The sequence below is a fragment of the Xiphophorus maculatus genome, chromosome 7 (genome assembly GCF_002775205.1).
Source record: "Xiphophorus maculatus strain JP 163 A chromosome 7, X_maculatus-5.0-male, whole genome shotgun sequence".
NCBI classification, from domain to species: domain Eukaryota; kingdom Metazoa; phylum Chordata; class Actinopteri; order Cyprinodontiformes; family Poeciliidae; genus Xiphophorus; species Xiphophorus maculatus.
The window spans coordinates 24,145,041-24,164,606 of NC_036449.1; the positions used below are offsets into that span (position 1 = coordinate 24,145,041).

Genomic DNA, 19,566 nt, shown 5'->3' on the forward strand with positions numbered 1-19,566 from the left:
TTTATGATAACTCAGCTAGTCTGAGAAATAAAGGTGAATTCATGGCTGAACACTGAAGATTAAATAAATTGTTGGAAACTTATATTATTACGAGAGACAATATATAAAAGTACACTCTCCATAAAGTTTATATTTGTGTAATTATATCATAAATTTGTAGATTCAAATAATATCCGACATGTGTGCATATAATTTCTATATGAAAAACATGTTAGAGGAGATTCATGTCTGACGTTTTCTCGCTTCGGGTTCAATATCAAAAATTGTAGATATCTGAGAGGCTTAATACATGAATTTGATTCAAGCTGACCATAATTGTCATAATACCCACTAATACGTTTTATACGTTTTATAGATAGACTGCCAATATTTTGTCCACACATTTTTAAATATCACAATTAATTTTTTCCCTTTAATATAATGACAGTAAATTTATCCTTTAAGTTTCAGACGTAGACTATAATCTTCTATTTACTAGCGCTACACAAAGTTGAAATAAATTCAAGTTCAACGCAGCAACATGATCCTCACAGGATTCCGTAATTCTAATGTTTACTTGTTGTCATGGAAACGTCGCAACTAAGGAACTTCACCGTTTTCTCCGAGGTTTTTTATTATCTGAAATTCTACTCTTAGCTAGTTGTTAGAGCTATATAAGGTAAGACTGGCGTGTTATTGTCACAGTTTTCAAGTTGTCAAGGTTTTATAACAGCTGTGTGGAGTTCCCTCCATGTTCGAGTGTTTGTGAGTGTTTTTGTGGTTGTGTTTTACGTTACGGTACCGTTAAGTAAAACCCGCAAAAATGATATATCCATGCCTTCTTGTATGAATGCGCTGCTCTCTTTCCACAGCCATGTTAGCTGAATCCCGCTGTCCTGCCTGTTTGGCGTCTGCTTTTTGTCGATGGAAGCGCTCCAGCAGAGAGACTGACGTTAAAGTAAAGTTCAAAACACACGCTCAGACTCTCAGAGCTATTTCTCCACTGAAACTGAGAAAATGAATGCCGATTACAGAAGTTCAAAAGGTCACTGCTGTAATGTATGTAAACATTAGCATATACAGGTTGTAAACAGTTTGTTTGTAATATAAAAAAGATACACTTGTGGTGTGCATTTGTAATCATCCCCACGTAAGTATTTTGCAGAACCACCTTTTTTTCTTTAATCACATTCGGATGTGATTAACATATATCTCTTTTCCAAAATTCAGTTCAATTCAAAAATAATTTATTGATTCCGAAGTGCACTGTAAACTGTATTAAATGGAGCTGATTTTTCCTTTATTTTAGTCATTAATCCTTGAAGTTTTCCAAATTTCCATTCTATGCTTCATTCCTCTTCACAGGAACCCCAACTCCCTGATATAAAACAATGTCAAAGAAAATCCCATCCCCAAAGAAGCATCTTCTTAGGCCTAGAAACCACATTAGATCTGACATGGAAGGACTGGGTCATTGAACGAGAGTACACCAAGACACTTGTGATAAGCAACATCCGTAATAAGCTGCAGAAGCTGCACATTAGGTAATACAAACTCACAAACACAGCTCGAAGCCATAGATAAAGACGACAACAAAGCCTCCCCTTCTCTCAACACAGTGCTCCAGAGACCAAGTTTTTCTCAATTTTGAATCCTGAAGTAGTTATTCTCAGCCCAGGGACTTCATTCTCCATACCGGTCACTTTTAAACCTCTCCAAAAGGTAGGCTATTCTGCAATTAAAAACATCACCTGAACTTTATTAGAAACACAAAAGTAGTCAATGGCCAGCTGTATAGCTTTTGTTAACTATTTTGTTAATGTTGCTTATTTTGTTTTTGTTTCTGTCTGATTGCATGGGGCAGTGTGGGTATAAGGACTGCATTCAGTTTCAAGCTATTGAAGGAAGCTTTAAAGTATACCTGCATGCTGTGCTTTCAAGTCATACAATGAAGGTGCCTGAATCTGTGATGCTGCCCCTATGTGCTGTTGAGCACTACACACTAACCAGTTTCCCACTAAAAAATATCAGGTACCTTTGATTGTTCTTAGTATTTATTTTCATGCCCTTGCATACATAAAAAGTGTGATTTTCTTTAATAATCATCAAGGAACTCTTGTCAAGTATGTTCTATTTTCATCTGTCTCTCTTGAGTCATTGTTATCTCTTCAATTGTCTTGTGTTTTCTTTATGTCCCTCCAGTAAGGTTCAGATGTCATTTAAATGGAATAGTGCAGCTCCTTTCCAACTCAGTCCAGAACAAGGCCGGCTAAAGCCCGGTCAGCAGTGTGTCATCACGGTGGACTTTCAGCCACTAGAGGCTCAGGTGTACCAGAAGCAGGTGCACTGCACATATGGAGAAGATGGCAACAAAGCTAATAGCTGCTGCACTGTGCTTTTACAAGGGATAGGTACTGCTGAGACTAAACTTGCATTGGGATGTAGAAGGACAAATATGAATTGTTGTGTCTTTAGTGGATTTTTTTTCATCTTCGTCAATTACTTTTTGTGGTTTCACTGTGTTCTGGACATCTGTCCAGTCAGCTGTGTATCCTACTGACCCAGAGTGAGAGACCTTTTGGCGTCTCAGGAAACTTTTGCAGGTGTTTTTAGTAAATCAGCTGATTACGGTGCGACCCCATGAGTTCCAAATATTTTAACTTTTTCTAGATACTCATATTTTTTAATGCTCTGAATTGTAAGTTTTTATTATCTGTAAGCCATAATTATCAAAACTACAGCAAATAAAGACTTGAAATATTTCACTCTATCTATAATGAATTTAGATTACTTATGAGTATCAAGTCATAAAACAATGATATTCAATTTTTTTTGAGATGTACGTGTATGAGGCCGTATACAAAACTTCTGACCAGAACTGTACATTATATTAACTACAATTACATGTTTACCAAGCATTTCAACAATTAACATTATTTGTAAAATTAAATATAAATGTTTTTCTTCAGGAAAATATCCATTTCTTCAATTAAGAATTTCCAATGACAAAGAGGAAACCAGCCATGGTGATATTGAGTTGGACTTTGGGTCTGTGGCTGTTGGTCACAGTTTGAGTAAACAATTTGAAATCTTCAATCCTTCTCCTGTAAGTAGTAACTATGTGTTCATGCTAAACCTAAAAATCAGACTCTTGGTTTTGTCACATTTTCCTGTTGTTCCTTTCTGTTCTTTCTGTTAGGTTAGTGTGTGGTTTTCTCTCTCACAACTGCCTGGAGCGGTAGCCATCTTTGGACCACACTTCAGTTGGGATGTCACAAGTGAGAAAATAGTGCCTGGTGGTTCGGTCCAGGTTTTGGTTACTTATTCTCCAACTATGGTCGACATAGTCTCTGTGGAGTACTTGTCTTTGAATTATAGAGGGTCACTCAGTAAAAGTCAGGTCAAACTCATAGGAAAGTGTATGGGTAAGAGACATTCACTAAAATAAAAACAACTATACTTTATTTTTTCTTGAAAATAAAATGAACTGAGGATAGTATTTTTGGAACCAAAATTAAGGTATTCTAATTTCTGAAACAACATTCTTGCTTTCAGGTCCCGAACTCTGTTTGTCCTCCACTGTGGTCGACTTTGGGTGTGTTGAAGAAAAAGGATCAGCAGAACAAACAGTGGAACTGCTGAACTCTTCCCCTGTTCAGGCTACCTACCAATGGGACATAGACTGTGCAAACAGTGTTTTTAGAGTTTCACCAGCAAGTGGCACTGTGCTTCCATATGGTCAAATCAAAGTCAAGGTCTCCTACAAACCCACACACCCTATGCCACACCACAGAAGAGTGGCATGTCTTATACTCCTCGGGGTAAAATAGGAAAATGCAGACATACTGTACTTACAAAATTCGAACAGATGATTAAATCCTCCTGAATATTTTTTCTGATCATACTTTCAGGAGCCTCTGTTTCTGGACTTGATTGGTACATGCCACACAAATCTTCAGGAGCCAGTAGCATTAACATTTGAGCACTTGGTTGAGTACAAGTCTAAGTTGTGCTATATGTGTAACTCATCAGACACACTGCTGGGGGTGCCTTTAGAAGAGGTAAAAAATAAAAACAAACAAAGAAAAAAAACAACAGATTTTCCAGTTTAGCTTAGTCACATATAGAGGTAAGAATTCATAAAAATTACACAGTATTTGTTTTAACTCTTTAACATTTGTCATTAATCAGGAAGGAAATAGTGCTACTGCCATTCCTCCAGCACCTATGGAGAAATTGAATGAAATCAGGGAAGAACACGTGGATTCTCTCTTCTCACCATCATTTCCATTTGTATCTGTTGAACCAAGTGAACTGCTGTTTAATCACAAAACAAGATCCTTTATCGCTCCATCATTTGCTGTCTCACAGTGTGTTACCTTTAAAAATCACACCAAAGAGAAACTCAGGTATGTAAACATGTCAGGGAAGCTTTGTTGCCACAATGGAAGTCAATTATTATGTTTTTCCTGTGGAAATATACATATAAACACTTGCAATGATTCTGTTCAAGCCTCATGTGGACCGTTATCCAAGATTCCCCTTTCTGTGTTACTCCTTCGTCATTTGAGTTGGCCCCACTGAAATCTACCACTGCGCTTGTGACATATGAACCAAGACAGATCAATGCCCTGCATGGAGGAGAGCTTGAGTGCTTTGCATACTGTAAGGTAATATTGCATAACTCAAAGTCATATATTTTGCCATACAGTTTCAAATGTTTCAAATTGTGGTTTGTAGTTTTTTCTTGTTGTAAAAACTGAACAATGTCCTGATTTTCAGCTGTTTTAACTATGCTTCTCTAGATGCCACAGGAGGATCCTTCCTCAGAACAAGACCTTCCATGTCTGCCTTGTTGTGTGACTGTCAGAGTCATTAGCCACTCTTTTCAGCCAGGGAAAGATCACTTCACTCCTTCCTGTATTTTGAAGCCCCACCAAGTGGTAAGATGAAATAATTATCTATACACACAATTTACAGCTGTTGCTAGATCCCATGACAAAAACATAAAACTTAAAGGAGTGGTATTATGTATTTTCTAGACACCTTGAGCTATTTTGTAGCATGATAAAGTAACTATGCAACTTTCAGTCTTTCTAAAAGAACTTTAACTTTGCAATTAATGCCTTGAAATTGGCCTCTGTTTGTTTAAAAAGTTCCTGCTCTTTCCTACACCCCGGCTTTAGCATTCCATCTCCACATTTTTTGTCCATTTACCTCTTACTACGGGTCATAGTGGTGTTGGACTGAGAAGTAATGTAGTTTGGATGATAAGTTCAGTTCCACCAGGTGTTTGCTAAGTATTGCTGGCACTAGTCTGGAGCAATCTTGCGGAAGTCGGGAGGAGTGAAGCTATGTGAGGTGGAAGTTTAGTGAAAGAAAACGGTGCTTTGTGAGAGCAAGCGTTTATGCTCCCCTGAATGGCTGCCATGGGAGATTTGGGAGATTCAAAGATTCCTCAGAAATGCATGAAAGAATCAAGGCATCATCCAAGTTATGTTTTTGATGAGGGAATGACATTACAAAATGATATAAAGCTGAAAATTGTCAATGTTACATAACAACCCCCTTTAAAATGTATAAATCAGCAACAAAATGAGGATAATTTGCTGAACAAAATATATTGGTTTGGTAACATGGTATTTTTTTTATATGACATATACAGATTATCCACACATAATTTATATCCTTTATAGTATACGTCCTCAATTTTAATTGGAAGTGTTCAGAAAAACTGACTAAAAAGAGGAGTATCAGTTGAAATGTGTTTTATTGTGCCCGGGAAATTATTTCTAATACATCTCAGTAAAAGATTCATTTACTGATTATTATCACCTTGTGCATGTCAGGTTTTTCCACCTCTGAGTCTTATTTCCTATCGGACCGTGCTACTGCAGAACAATGGCGATCAGCCTCTCACCTTCTGCCTGAACTACAGAACAAACAGTGACTTGCCAAGGTCTGTGCATATGTCACCAGGCTGTGGTTTCATCCAGCCAGGACAACACCAAATCCTTACCATTGGAGCTGTCCCCACTCTGGATAGTCCCACAGAGGGGTTTAATTTACCATTGCAGCTTAATGCAGATGAATTCACGAAGGTACCACACTACACAGGAACATATGATGTGGTAAAACTTAATTACATTGTTCTGTTAAATCTTTGTCTTTCTTAGGAACTGACAGTTGTGAGCTCCTTAAAAAAGCCATGTGTGTCTTTTGAAAATAGCAACGAATTACATTTCACTGCTACAGCTGTCGGCTCAAAATCACAGCACAGCCATTCCATCAAGAATTTAAGCAGCGTGCCCATCACGTTAGTTGACTGATTTGTTATCTCCCTATTGTCATTCTGCCCCTGGTTCTCAAAAATTTTTCTGTGTTGTATTTTTACTTTGAAATTACCTCAACACCATTTTTACAGCTGGCCTTCTGTGATTGTTCTCTTTGACAGGTTTCAGTGGATCATTTCAGAGAGAGATCAGAATCTTATCTGCGTTGAACCAGATGCTGGTAAACTGCATCCCAATGAGAGCTTGGTGAGAGATTAACAAAGTTCCACATAATGTGTATTTAGATACAGTGTATTGTAAACATAATCATATTCCTTGAGCAGTTTTATATTTTGTAGAGGTAAAACTGTTCAGGTGGAGGTGAAATTTAAATGAAATTCTTTTTTATTTTTAATAAGACAACTGCAAGTTTTTTGAGGTGTGGCTCTAACAAGCAGCTGAATGTAGAGATTAAACTTTCACAAAAGTGCAGTGATTTCCAATTTATGCCACAGATCCCCAATTTGAATTAGGTCAGGACTTCTATTGCATCCTTTTAAAACCTGAAGAGATTTTGATCAACCATTCCATTGTAGCTCTAGCTGTTTGTTGCTCTGCCTCAAGTCTCGACAACAAACTGGTGTCTAAATTTTTGCCACATAGATCAAAATCATTAGGCAAGTGTATGCTGTTGACAAAATGTGATTTAAAAAAAATCGCACAATTTTGTGACTGATTTTGACTACTAAACAATAAACTAAACATTTAATGAAACTAACAAATCATTTTTGAGATATCTGCCTTTTTAGGTCCAAAACATAAAAAAGATGTTGTAACTTTACCTCAGGCGAACAGTTTCCAAATTTCTATATTTTGTCATTGTGGAGGAGGTGAGGTCGACTGATTTTTATTTCTTTTGTCTATTCTCAGCAACAACAGGATTTGAGTTGTTTTCTTTAAAACGTTAGCTATATTTTTACGAGTTAAATGTATTAGTTAAATGTGGATTCTTGTGAACCCAGATCTGTTTTGTGTAAATACTACTGGATACTTATGATCCTATTTATTATGAAATTAAAAAGAAAGCAAAAAGCATAATTCTTAAAAGATGACTACTTTGTGTTTGAACAACAAATGAAAAACTCCATCTGTAGCAACCACCTGTGCAGGGGGTGGTTGTATAAAGTAGTGCACAGCTATGCACTACTTGGTATTGGTCTAGCTTAAAATCCCAAACTGAAGTTATTAGTTGTTAAAATATAAAATGTGGACAAGTTCAAGGGGTATGAATACTTTAGCATATCACTGTAGATGAGTTTGGGACTTAAGACTTTGGTTGAGATATTTAAAGCAATCTTTAATGTGAAGTTTGCCCTTTTCACAGGTCCAGACATGGACATTTTCTCCTCTGACAGAGAAAGCATACACATTCAAACCCACTCTCAGCTTCCAGAGCGATGACTTTAACAAGTCGCAACTCATTTTCAGAGTGAATGGAACTGGTGCAGCTGGCACCATTGAGGTTTGTCTGTCATTGTGCTTTGTACATTAGATTAGATTAGATTTATTAGATACATTGTTGGATATGTCTTTATTCTATTGCAAACCAAATCTGATAAAAACCATATGTTGTAGTGCTAGATTAAAAATAAACATACAAAAATGAATTTGATCAAACACTTCCTGCATGTTTTTTTTTTTTTACTTCCCAGGCAGGGAAAGAACTCCTAGATATGGGAGAGAGCTTAGTTGGAAGCTGCCGGTCGTTTAATATTCCTATAGTGAACAACTGTAGCTGCCCCATCTCTTTTCATCTGTCTGTACAGCTAGAAGAAAATCCCCCTGATTCTGAAGATAACAGTGGTAATTTGTGGCCTCCTTTATTAGAGTTTTTCTTTGCATGTTTGAAGTTGTTTCTATTTTGCTATTTGGGTTGAAAGTAGTTTGCCTAATTTCAAAGTAATCACGTTTTTCCTGCTTCTTTAAGCTCTGCATCTGGACGTTGAAACGGGAACAATTGCTTCACATTCCACTGTGCTAATCGGTTCCACTCTTAGATTGGATGCACAAGGCTGGTACCGCTGGGCCATCAGCTACCAGATTACAGATGGCAATGGTAAACAGTTAATATCATCAGACAGTAGCGCATCATATTCTTAATAATTCACTCTACATATTTTTTAACTTGTGTGTGTCTGCCATCTGCCTGTTTTTTCTTTCTTTTTCCAGGCTTTGGTGTATGTCCTCCTGAGAAACTGTGTGAAGTGCGAGCTAAGGGGGTGTTCCCCACCTTACAGGTGGTTGATGCATGTAGCAGTGGCAGCGTGGACAGGCTCTGCAAGCAGTATTTGTGGAAACTCTTCTCATTAGACAGTTTTAATGAGCACCTGCTTTCCACCCCATGTCCTGCAGAAATTACTTTCAAAGCGCCCACCAAGCACAGGTTAGTTGGTGTTATTTTAGTCTCTGAAAAATACAACTTGAAGTTCATATTGACGAGTTAGTACCAAAGTTTACTGTCTTATTTAAGAAGAACTCTTCTCTTTGTAATGTCAGATTATGGTGTTTGCTTCATCTTGTGCTTTGCTTCCTTTGATAGACAGAACAGTGTCTCCAGCTTCCCTCAAGTCATATTGGATTTCAATTTTGGTGCTGGTCCTCTGCATTCAGATCCCTCAGATTTTATGTTGATGTTTTGGAACCCCGGTTCTATCTCTGTAAACTGGTATGTAAACAACAAACTGTAGAAAATACAGTTAAATAATGCAGCGAGAAAAAAGAGTTTCATTAATTTAGTGAAATTAGTGAAACATTCTAGTATTTTCTAGTAAAAGTAGCCAGTTAGGCTGTTTTTTTCCATGTATGGATCATTTTATTTACTATTATTTTTATGCTTCATTTTCAATATTAGGACATTCTTATTTCCAGAGGACCAAGAAATGAAGCTGGAGGACTGGGCTATGACAGGACAGTTTAGCAACAAAGAACTTCAGGAAATGAAGGTCATACTACATAGTTGTGCATATTAGTTATTATTCTTACCCTTGTTAGACTTAGAGTTAATGTTATGTCTTTTCAACCAAGAAGTTTATTTCTGTCAGGAGTCAACACATGCATTGCCAAAAAGGAGTATCATTACATTTCAACAATAAATTAAATACTTTAAAGATACTGATCATATAAAAAATTACAATTATATCATTATATCTTCACATTGATTTATATTCGTTTTGTTTATTTACAGGTACAAGACAATCAACTCTTCAGAGTTACCCCTCGTTCTGGTACTTTGCTTCCAGGCCAGAAATGTCCAGTACACTTCTGCTACAGGTCAGGGGTCATTTCACTATACAACTGGTTCTCATTCTTGTAAATAGAGCTTAGCTGTAAGCTTTTAAAACCCATTCTCTCAAATGTTTTTGCAATGTTAAAGTATCAGATTACACCTTTTAAATCTTTTCATTCACAGTCATGACTTTATTGGAATTGACCGACTTCCTGTTTTGTTCAAACTCAGTCTTGGCAGAGTTTTTTTGGTAAGGATTCCTACAGTTAGCTTTATTTTATTGAACTGTAAAGATCTGAACAATTTACCTCAAACGTAAAAGTTTGCATCTAGGCATGAAGTCACATTTGAGTTCAGTGTGTGCTTGTTGCAAAAGAGTTAGAATAGGGGGGAAGAAAGTAATAGCTTTTGCTACTTGTGTTTAGGGATTATAATATATTTCTCTTATTTTTTGTTTTCAAACCCTGATGGAATATTGCTGAAACCAGAAGATTACACATTTTTTCACACTATTTTTCAAATTTTTTCTCACTGTTTTAAGTTAAACTAGACCAAATTAATCATCCTGTATGTAAACATATGACTTTGGAGACATTTAAGAAACAGATTTTCTACAATCTCCTAGACACTCAGAGTGAGAGAACATAATCTATGTATATGGCTTGGGTTTTGGAGCTCCACTTTTTGTAGTTAAAAAAGATTATGTTCCAAAGAAAATAATGTTCAGGAACCCAAAAGGGAAATGTGCCTCAAAACACAGTTACATATCCTGTATAGTCCATCGCTCAATCCATAGTCTTGCAACATACATTCAGTTTTATTTTGGGTAGCTGAAGCTGAACTATGGGTTGGTCCTTGTTGATTTATCTTAACTGAAATTCTAACTTTTGTCTATAATAAATACATTGTTACTAGTATGTTTTGGTAAGAATTATGGGCATGATGACTGGCCACAAGAAGGAAGCCTCACTGCCTCTCCAACTTGCAACTAGAAAGGCTAGACATCTCTGTGACATTGTTCTTAAATCTGAGGCAAATCAAATGCAGTAAAAACAAACAGATCATAAATAATCACAACTGAAAAAAAGCCATAATCAAAGCTTTCTTTCAGGGATGTGTTGATTTTTGTGCCATTTCTGTATGCAGCTCAACTTTCAAGGAGTGACATTGAACCGAAATGAACCATATCTACACTTTGCTTCCAATCACCATGTATTCAAGCCTGTAGCTATTCGGGACTCCAGTCCTCCACGACAGGCATGTAATTTTTTAAATCAAAAATAAAAAAAGCTATTTTTTTTTACATTATAGCTTCACTCTGCATAAAGTTTCTGAGAAAAATCTTAACTTTTTCATTTAATAATTGTTTAGATATATGAGTTGTACAACGGTGGTGCGGTGACAGTACATTATGAAGTGGACCAAGTTGTATTGTCACAGCTTCAGATGGAGAACTATGATCACCCAGTCTTGAGCTGTCTCAGTCCACAAGGAGAAGTTCTCCCTGGGAATAAAGCCATGCTCGAATGGATCTTCTCTCCATTGGAGGCTAAGATGTACCATGTATAACTCAAACCATGTGTTGTTTACCTTGTTTTAAATTCATATTCCATGTCAATTTACCATTAGTCTTGTGGTTAATAGGTGGTCAGAGCTTATTACTGCAATTTTTTGTAAAATTTGTATTAAATTGTTTTATTTTTATTATGGACAGGTGGATGTTCCCATCCACATCCGGGAAAAGGATTCGGTAATTATAAACTTTGAGGGACGTGGGATGAATGCATTATCAACAAGCGCCAATATCTCCATTGAATACAGCGATGCTAAGACTCAAGAACACCGTGCCCAGAAGGGGCCATTCCCAGGACAGGCAAGTGCATTTATACACACACTTTGTGTTCAGTTATTTTTTTATTTTTTGTAAATAAAAGATCCAATCAGTGCTTATTAAAATATGTTAATTTCATTGAACATGTAATTACTGGAGTTTTCCAAATACAGGTGGCTTGGTTGTCCAAGGATAGTGTCTTTATTGGCGACATCCCTGTTTGCACAAAGTCTTCGAGAATCATGTTCATCACCAGTTTGTCTTGCACAGATACTGTGTACTTTGTCTGGGAGATTCCTACACAGAGCAACCAACAAGTTTGTCCAACCAGTGAAATCTTTTTAAACAAACAAAAAATAAATAAATAAATTGCGTTATAATTTTACCCCATCTAAACAACTTTTCTCTCACTCGTGTGTTATTGCAGGTGGTACAGATCCATCCAGAACGAGGCTGTCTTGGTCCAGGAGAGTGTGCTATGTGCATCCTGACCTTCGTTTCTGATTTCCCCACTGTTTATCAGCTAGATCTCATATGTCAGGTACCAAAGTGTAGCTCTCAATTTAAGGGTGATGTGCACCGCCCTGTCAAACTTTTGCACATTTGTCATGCTGCAGCCATAAACTTCAATATACTTTTGGGATTTTATGTACCAGTAATATATCATCATCAAAGTAATGAATAATTATGTAGTGGAAGTGACATTGCTTAAAAGGGACAAAGAACAACTTAAATGTCAATATCACTTTTTAGTGCACTTTACCAGATCAAGATATTAGCCATAATTCAGTAACATCATCAGGCTATAGCAAAACTCTTTGTTCAATCTGATGAATTATGGTTTTGTAAATTTGGTCAAACATTTTAGTCTCCTGATGTGAAAATCTGGTGGGACAAACCACAAAAGGCAAAAATTATTCTACAAAGTATTGATTAAAGGAGCTTTAATACAAAGTCATGCCACACTTTCCAGGTTTTTATTTAACAGGAAGCCAATTTCCCCCACTGCCTCTTCATCAGTGCCACAGCCTCCTCTTCTGTGGAGGCTGTGGCATTTGTATACAGTGGAAACCTGGAAAGAAAACATATTTTCCCTTCGCTACATAATTACACAAATTGTTTGTGATTTTAACTGGACAAAATGTGAAAGGGTTCAAGAAGTATGAATGCTTTTTGCATCATTTGTGTCACTTTCTTCTCCAGGTCACTCAGAACGCTGCACTCATCCATTATCACAAAGCCTTGCAATGCTGGGAGGAAGAAAAGAAACGACAGCAAAACGAATTCACAATCACAGACAAGATCCCTTCCCGCACTCAAAGAGTTCTAGTAGATGAAGTGTGTCTCAAAAGACTGTTAAACCATGACAACCATTTTCATTGTCTTGACAATATTTCCTTTTTGATACAGATACTTCTCGCACCTCCTGCAAGAAAAGGGGCGCCCCTCCCAAAATACAAGGTGATTAGGGTCTATCTTAGTAATGTAGCTGCTTTTTGAATATAATGTGAAAACATACTGCAGGTCTTTGGAAGAAAAACAGCAGTATAGTGTAATTTATCTGCTTCCGCTTCAGACTCTTCCTCCAATCTGTGGCAGCAAAGCCGTCATCAATTTATACGACAAAAATAAGAGAGCTCAAATACGACTACAGCGAGAATCAGCTAACATATGGAGAAGACCCCAAATGCCCCAACCTGCTCTGCTGCACCTGAGTGTCACTGCCCACACCTATGACGTTCCGGACTTCTACACACACTTTCCTGATCGGTAAAATAAGCATTATGGCTAATCTTTTTTTACACACTGAATACAGCTGAATCACTGCATTTTGATGAGAAATGTCTGTTACTACATAAAGTCTTATTTTAATTGTGAAGCTTTGACAATTGTGAAATAGTCTGTTATTACTTATTGATGCTGTTGTTTTGTGTAGATACCTTCAGTTGACCAGGATCAAACAAAGATTAATCAATTCTTCAAGCACACGCCGCCTTGCGAAGCTGTGTCCATCTACATGTGGCGCTGAGAGAGACATCGTTGTGGACATACTCACTCCTCTTTACAAGTAACATACAAGGAAAAGCAACTCTGCGTATGTTAGCTTCCTCTTTTAATTTTTTTTTTATTATTATTTTTCTTTGGCATTCCAGAGATCTCCTTGAAGATTCGGCTTTTGTAGAGTCTTTGATGGTTTTAGCCTCCAAGCCTCCAATCTACGAGGGTCAGACCTCTACATCTCCCTCCGTCACGTTTCCATCTTCACCTCAACATTCTGTTCAGTCGAACTGGACAGTGGATGGAGAAGAAACTGCAGTATGTTTAGGGAAAATTCCTCAAATCCAGGCCACAGCGGAGTCCAAGCATGTTCCTTCTGACTTGGCTGAGGCTGTTTTGTTAAAGACACTCCAGAATTTAATGATGGAAGCTGTGACTGGAGAACTGACCTTTTCAGCATATTCCCGGAGCAAAGTACTGACTTCGTTTTCAGTGAGGTAATTACAATGTGTTACTTGTTGCATTAGTGCTCAGTTAATAGTTGAAAAAATTACTTTATATGTTCTGTGTTCTGTTATTAGCAGGACGTCGTTTGCTGAAGGGAGCTAGCCGGGCCTCAACTATCATAATCTACACATCCTTCAACAAGCCAAAATCCCTCTACTGCTTTCTTTTAGATCCACCCCACGTAAAAATCTGGATTTCTTCTCTCCTTATATAGCCTCAAAATATCATTAAAATAATTTTTAAATTAATAAGTTGTTGGAGACAATCTCATTTTAAACTTTTTAATTTATATGGCAATTGAAAATATTTACAGTCGAGTCGAGCAAATCTCAATCTCGTAATATTGTTGATGACAATGACAAATAAATCTTATCTTATCTTTATCATTTATGCTTGAATTTATCAATAAACACACTGAAAAACAACAAAAAAGGACAATGTTTGTAACAATCCATGACGTTCAAGTGTCACTTGTACAGTAATAGAAGAAGATTGGAAATACTCCAACTGCAAGTCTTCCTTGAAAAAAAAATAGATATGAGATTAATAATATTTCAATACATTATTGGTGCTGAATGTAAGGCCAGTTGGTAGATACAGTTTAGGTTAAAAGCAAACCAACAAATAGCCTCTAAAAAAGTGCAAAACCTGTTTCTTTTTCTCTTCTTCGTTTGTTATTTACCACTATGAATGCCTCTTGTTTTCAATTGTCAGTCGTAATGCTCTCCGGTAAGTGTAGTTTAGTATGGTTTATGTAACAGGCACAGTATGCATACATTTGTTTTTAACTTGTAAGATGACTTAATCTGAATTTGGAGACAGCAGGAAAGATCTAATCATGAAGATATTGGACCTGTCCCTCCTCTGTTCTCTGATTCTCAAATTCAAAGTAAGGGATCTAGAAGAAAGAGGTGTACGGAGCCAGAAGTCCATTCAAATGCTGTCTACATCGTTTTAAACTGTGATTGTGAGCGTGAGTGGGAATAAAAATAGCAATAGGTATTTTGTTCCATATAACACAGTAGGAGTGTAACAGGTAAACCTTTTATGGATGCAAACTCGACTAAAAACCCACCTGTTTAGGATTGTATTTGAAATGTAATCAATTACAAATTTATTGATGGAACTTGACTTAATGTCATGTTTTGATTGTTGATTCTATGTTGCATTGTGTTTCTGTGTTTGATATGATGTAAAGCACATTGAAATGCCTTGCTGCTGAAATGTGCTATACAAATAAAATTTGATTGATTGATTGATTTGATTGATTGATTAATTGATTGATTGACAACACTGATTTTTCATTTTAAATCAAGGATCACAAGTTGTGTTTAGGACAATAGTTAATGATGCATCAAATTTACATGCGTAAATCTGACTTCTGTGAGAGTTCTAGTGGTTTCCTTCTGTATTTGTCCCTACCTGTTTCTGATTTAACTTCAGCAGACACTGCAGAATGTCACTGACTTGGCTGGATTTCAGCCTATGGATCTGCCTTTGAGTTTGTCTGTGCAGAACAGACAGCATCAGTGCTTGCTGCTGGCAGCTGGGCTCATATAACACTGTCAGCAGGGAGTAAACTGCTGCTGCCTCACTGGGAGAGACCATATCCTCTACAGCATAGCTGATGAAGTTCATGACCTCTGTCACCAGGCCTTTCCTAGTTGGCAGAGCTGTGCCACCCCGACATCCCTGCTGGGAAGCAGCTCCAGGCACTCTTTCACCAGGATCAGGACTGGAGGGCTCTGGGTCTCCAAGCCAAACTCAACACATGCTTGCAGTAAAGTGGCCAGTCCCTCTGCTCTGTCATTGATTGGAAAGTCTGCCAGTTTGGAGCACAACTCAGTGATGACATCCTCCTCAAACAGAGACTGGATGTTTACATGAGCAGCTGCGCCTCTCTGTGCTTTGGCATAGGGTGTGTATAAAGAGAGGTGTTGGGCTGCTCTCTCTGTAGGTCTGTGTGCCAAGTGCGCATCAGTGTGGCAGGGGGTCGCTTCATTGCGTCGGGTTGCAGTTGCTGGAACCTTGTAGAGCAGGGCAACGCCAGCTGCGGCGGTCCGCGTCCTTTCTCTTTGGAAACAGCGCGGATCAGTTATGTGTGGCTGTTCCGCAATAACAGTTTTACTGACAAATTCAGCGTCTGTGACTCTTTCTGAAGAGTTGCAGAGACTGAGGCCACGGTACAGAGGAAAACACACACGGCTTGCTGGCATGCCGTCCTGACTGACGCTGACATAAAGATGATGGACTTCATAGTGCTTAAAAATGCTCCTTCCTGTAGGTGAACAGCACAAGAGTCACTGTCAATCATGTACTATTTTGCTAAACATTGTAAAAACATTCAGAAAAGTCAAAGATTACGTTGGAAACATAGGCTTCCTCAGAAAAGTGCGGTTAAACTCAAGAACAGACAATTTAAATACACTGATCATACAGTTTAGGCTTAACCACTGAAACTGCACTAATGCCGACAATAATTAACAGCATCTTTCTCACAGATTGCATACGACTTACCTTCTGTGAGACACTGTGATCATGTAAGCTGAGACACAGAGCATGTTACATAGAGGTCGCATGCAGTGTTTTATAATGAAGTTGTGTAAAGAGGACGTTCACGTGTTTGCATGTGCTGCCACCCAGTGGCCAAAGTATTTATTGCACACGGGCTCCACGTTACATACCGATTTGGCATTACATTATAACCACCACTGTTAGAGTCAGTGAATATTTACTGTAGAATCGTCAGAGCCCCTGTTAGTGGGTGGGATATATTTGGCAAGGCTGCCTGAAACGTGCCTGTATAAAAATAAAAATCAATCAGTCGGTTGTCATGCTAAATGCAAAAAATGAAAGTGAGAATGTACTTATTTTATTATGATAGTAATAATGGTTTGAATTAATTTAAATGCAATTTCTTAAATAAAAAAAAGTGTAGTATTTTCTTTTGATCTTGCATTGCCATTTCTATTTTGGGATTTATAAAAATATTGTTAATTGAACTAAATTCAAATACATCAAGTTGTTTGTTTTGATGTAGCTTTATCAGATTTTTAAAAGATTCAACCATCTCTGATTATAATCCGTGTTTATTGGCTCCCTGCTTACGGAGGAATAATGTGAAATATGAAACAGATTAAACTTTCTGCACAGACATGTGTTCTGTCGTATGATTTATAGTTGTTAACTTGTGAGAAAATCTCAATAATGGAGGATGGAGTTATTTGGTGTCCTCTTATATAGGGTTTTAGATATGATATTGTACAGTGCTGCTGGAGGAACTGTAGCTGTACACTGATCCCTTCTTACTCTGCTGTGCTCACTTTCACTCATTAAAAAAAATGCTGTCATTAATGTTGCATTTTTTTTCTCAAAACAGATGCCTGAGCTGGCGATTCTGTCACATGCTTCATGTTTTAAAGAAGGGTTCCTTCTGACTATCACCTATATAAGTCCTGAAAGGTAAGTGAATTTTTAATGGATTTTTATTCTGTAATTTTTCTGTGAGATCCATTTTCGTTAGTTTTTTTTTATTATTTTGTTATTATTAATTTTAATGACATTCCAAAGTGTGATATTTTTTTTCTTTTGTTATGGTTTCAGTTTTAAAGGTATATTCCCACTATGGATTCCTGATGTTTTTTTCTCCTGAACTAAACAACCCAGAATTTGCTGCAGCCTGATTTTTGTATGTGTGACTACTCACTTCAAAACCTGTTTTCTATTTTTATTTTTATTTATTTATATATTTTGACTTACTCTAAGTGTCAAAATGCTCCTCCGTCAGTACTTCTGCTTCTCACTGAGGTTAAAGATCACAAAAATCTAAACACAACAGCTATTTATGACTTTATTGCTGCGATTGTTGAAGGTGTTATATCATAAATCTCCACAAGATGGAAGTAGAGACATAGAAACTGTGTTACCTTAAAGGTAATGTCGTTTCAACAGAGTTTAGCTTAATTCCATCCACATTTAGGAAAAGCAGAAGGTTGTAACCTGTTTAGTTATAATAAAAATGTTGGTCTTTATCTGCAACAGAATAGCAATACATTGCAAGTCACAAAAGAGCAATGCTTGTTTTACTTTTATATAAAGCAAAATGCAGACTAAATTCTGTCTTTGTCTTTTTATATCAACCTTTTCTGACACTTATGATTCAGTAAATGTGTTTCTTACTTTAAAGAACCTGTGTGTCCCCAGGCTGTTGTTTTAATGGTTGCCTGTTTGTGGCTGCCAGTGTTTAAAGGCTGATCCAAAAGTCATCTTAACCCACCATCTCCGAGAGAATCTGTGTAAGTATGTGTTAGTGTGTGTGTATATCACCCATCTGGCCGCTCCATCTCTTTCCAAACAAGCAGCAACACGGCAAGCCCTCTGGACACAAGTTGGACGAAGACGAAAGAGCAACAAGACCCGAAGTCTTTGGATGGGGAGCAGGGCAGACGAGATAAGATCTGTTATAATAAAGTTACTCTGCTCTGCCAGTAATGCTGATGAATCAAGCTGCCTCGTCATTCTGCCTCAGTGTGGCTTCTCTAAATAGGCAGAAGAATCAGTAAATGCCAAAAGCTGTTTCTGATGAAAATGTTTATCTTCTTTCTGTTTGAATTACCAGAAGGAGAAATTCTGGTAAATAAAACTCAGATTCTGAGTTATACAGAAGAATTTCTTTAGCAATTTTTAAATTGCAAACATAGTTGAGTGACATTTTAACTTATTTCAGTCATTTAAAAATATATTTTTATCCATATGAAATCAACAAAAATATGCATAATAATACAATGAACCTGACATTAAGGGTCATTATGTTATGACTCTTAATAATAAATGTAAGTGTCAGAATTAATTATGTCCTTTTAGTTTAACAGGACATTTTAGATGTGCAATTTTAGGTGGAGGCATGTTTCTGAATTCCCCCACATTCTCTGTTGTGGACAGCTCAGGACTACAGACAGCCCATTTCAGCAGCCATACCCTCTTCTACCTCAGGCATGGCTTTGTAATGTGAGCAGAATCTGCTTTTTCATTGTCCTGTTGAAAAATACAGACATGCTTGACAAGATTTTATCCTTGTGTCGGCGTATGTTATTCGGAAGTTGCAGTGTAACTTTGTGTGTTAAAACTGTCAAAATGTTCACAATTAGTTTTTATTTGTAATGCTTTTGTCTTCAGCTTGTTTCACAAGTTTTGATTAGAATTACAGTCTGTATATCAAGATTGCCATTAAAGAAGTTTTATTTGTGTCTGGTGAAGCATCTCTGATTTGATTTAGCTGTGTTGAATCATTATCCTACAGAAAGACACAATGGTAACCCATTTTCAGATTGCTTTGATTGAAGATTTCCTGGTGTTTTAAAAGAATTTGAATACTGACTAACAGGTTTCACAGACACTTTGGAGGAGAGACAAGTTAGCTTAATCACAGATCGACCATCATTCTTACCAGTGGACATGGGATTTTTGCACGTTTATCCCTTTTTTTTTTCCAGACCCCCTGGAGCGTTTTTTTACAGAGAAGCTCAAGTTTAATTTCAACTGGTCTTTGCATAAAGTTCCATGTAATCCCCAGTAAAGTCTAAATGTTTACATTTTTGATGCAAAAGAAGAATGCAAAAGGCTTTTTTTCTTATCATCCTATCACACAAACATAGGATGCAAACAATGATAGTAGATAGATACCATAAAGACTT

General features: G+C 37.1%; 1 protein-coding gene and 1 pseudogene across 3 annotated transcripts; one reads left to right on the top strand and one right to left on the bottom strand.

Moving 5' to 3' along the window:
* Positions 1 to 566: 566 nt before the first annotated feature.
* Positions 567 to 14,156, top strand: cfap65 (cilia and flagella associated protein 65). 3 transcript variants are annotated; one of them, XM_023336504.1, is made up of 35 exons: positions 567 to 658; positions 852 to 937; positions 1,345 to 1,523; positions 1,599 to 1,701; positions 1,844 to 2,010; positions 2,182 to 2,390; positions 2,949 to 3,085; positions 3,179 to 3,404; positions 3,535 to 3,800; positions 3,891 to 4,040; positions 4,171 to 4,388; positions 4,493 to 4,649; positions 4,785 to 4,922; positions 5,829 to 6,080; positions 6,156 to 6,295; positions 6,434 to 6,518; positions 7,636 to 7,773; positions 7,964 to 8,114; positions 8,239 to 8,367; positions 8,481 to 8,694; positions 8,851 to 8,976; positions 9,163 to 9,253; positions 9,496 to 9,581; positions 9,721 to 9,787; positions 10,684 to 10,794; positions 10,909 to 11,100; positions 11,252 to 11,410; positions 11,542 to 11,685; positions 11,796 to 11,909; positions 12,572 to 12,706; positions 12,779 to 12,829; positions 12,945 to 13,138; positions 13,305 to 13,436; positions 13,522 to 13,863; positions 13,948 to 14,156. In XM_023336504.1, the coding sequence occupies exons 2-35, from the start codon at positions 854 to 856 to the stop codon at positions 13,973 to 13,975; spliced, it is 5,115 nt and encodes a 1,704-aa protein (XP_023192272.1). In that variant the 5' UTR covers positions 567 to 658; positions 852 to 853; the 3' UTR covers positions 13,976 to 14,156. The 3 variants fall into 3 exon arrangements, with proteins under 3 accessions (XP_023192272.1, XP_023192273.1, XP_023192274.1); XM_023336505.1 differs by having other exon boundaries at positions 13,951 to 14,156; XM_023336506.1 differs by lacking the exon at positions 567 to 658 and having other exon boundaries at positions 884 to 1,038.
* Positions 14,157 to 15,157: 1,001 nt separating this feature from the next.
* Positions 15,158 to 16,452, bottom strand: LOC106700423 (annotated as a pseudogene).
* Positions 16,453 to 19,566: the final 3,114 nt, after the last annotated feature.

What these genes read in the sequence shown, in the direction of transcription:
- cfap65 (XM_023336504.1), top strand. Translation starts at nt 854, where the DNA reads ATGTTAGCTGAATCCCGCTGTCCTGCCTGTTTGGCGTCTGCTTTTTGT. An exon ending in TGGGGGTGCCTTTAGAAGAG is followed by an intron (nt 4,041 to 4,170) that starts GTAAAAAATAAA and finishes GTCATTAATCAG; the next exon opens with GAAGGAAATAGTGCTACTGC. An exon ending in AAAGCGCCCACCAAGCACAG is followed by an intron (nt 8,695 to 8,850) that starts GTTAGTTGGTGT and finishes TTCCTTTGATAG; the next exon opens with ACAGAACAGTGTCTCCAGCT.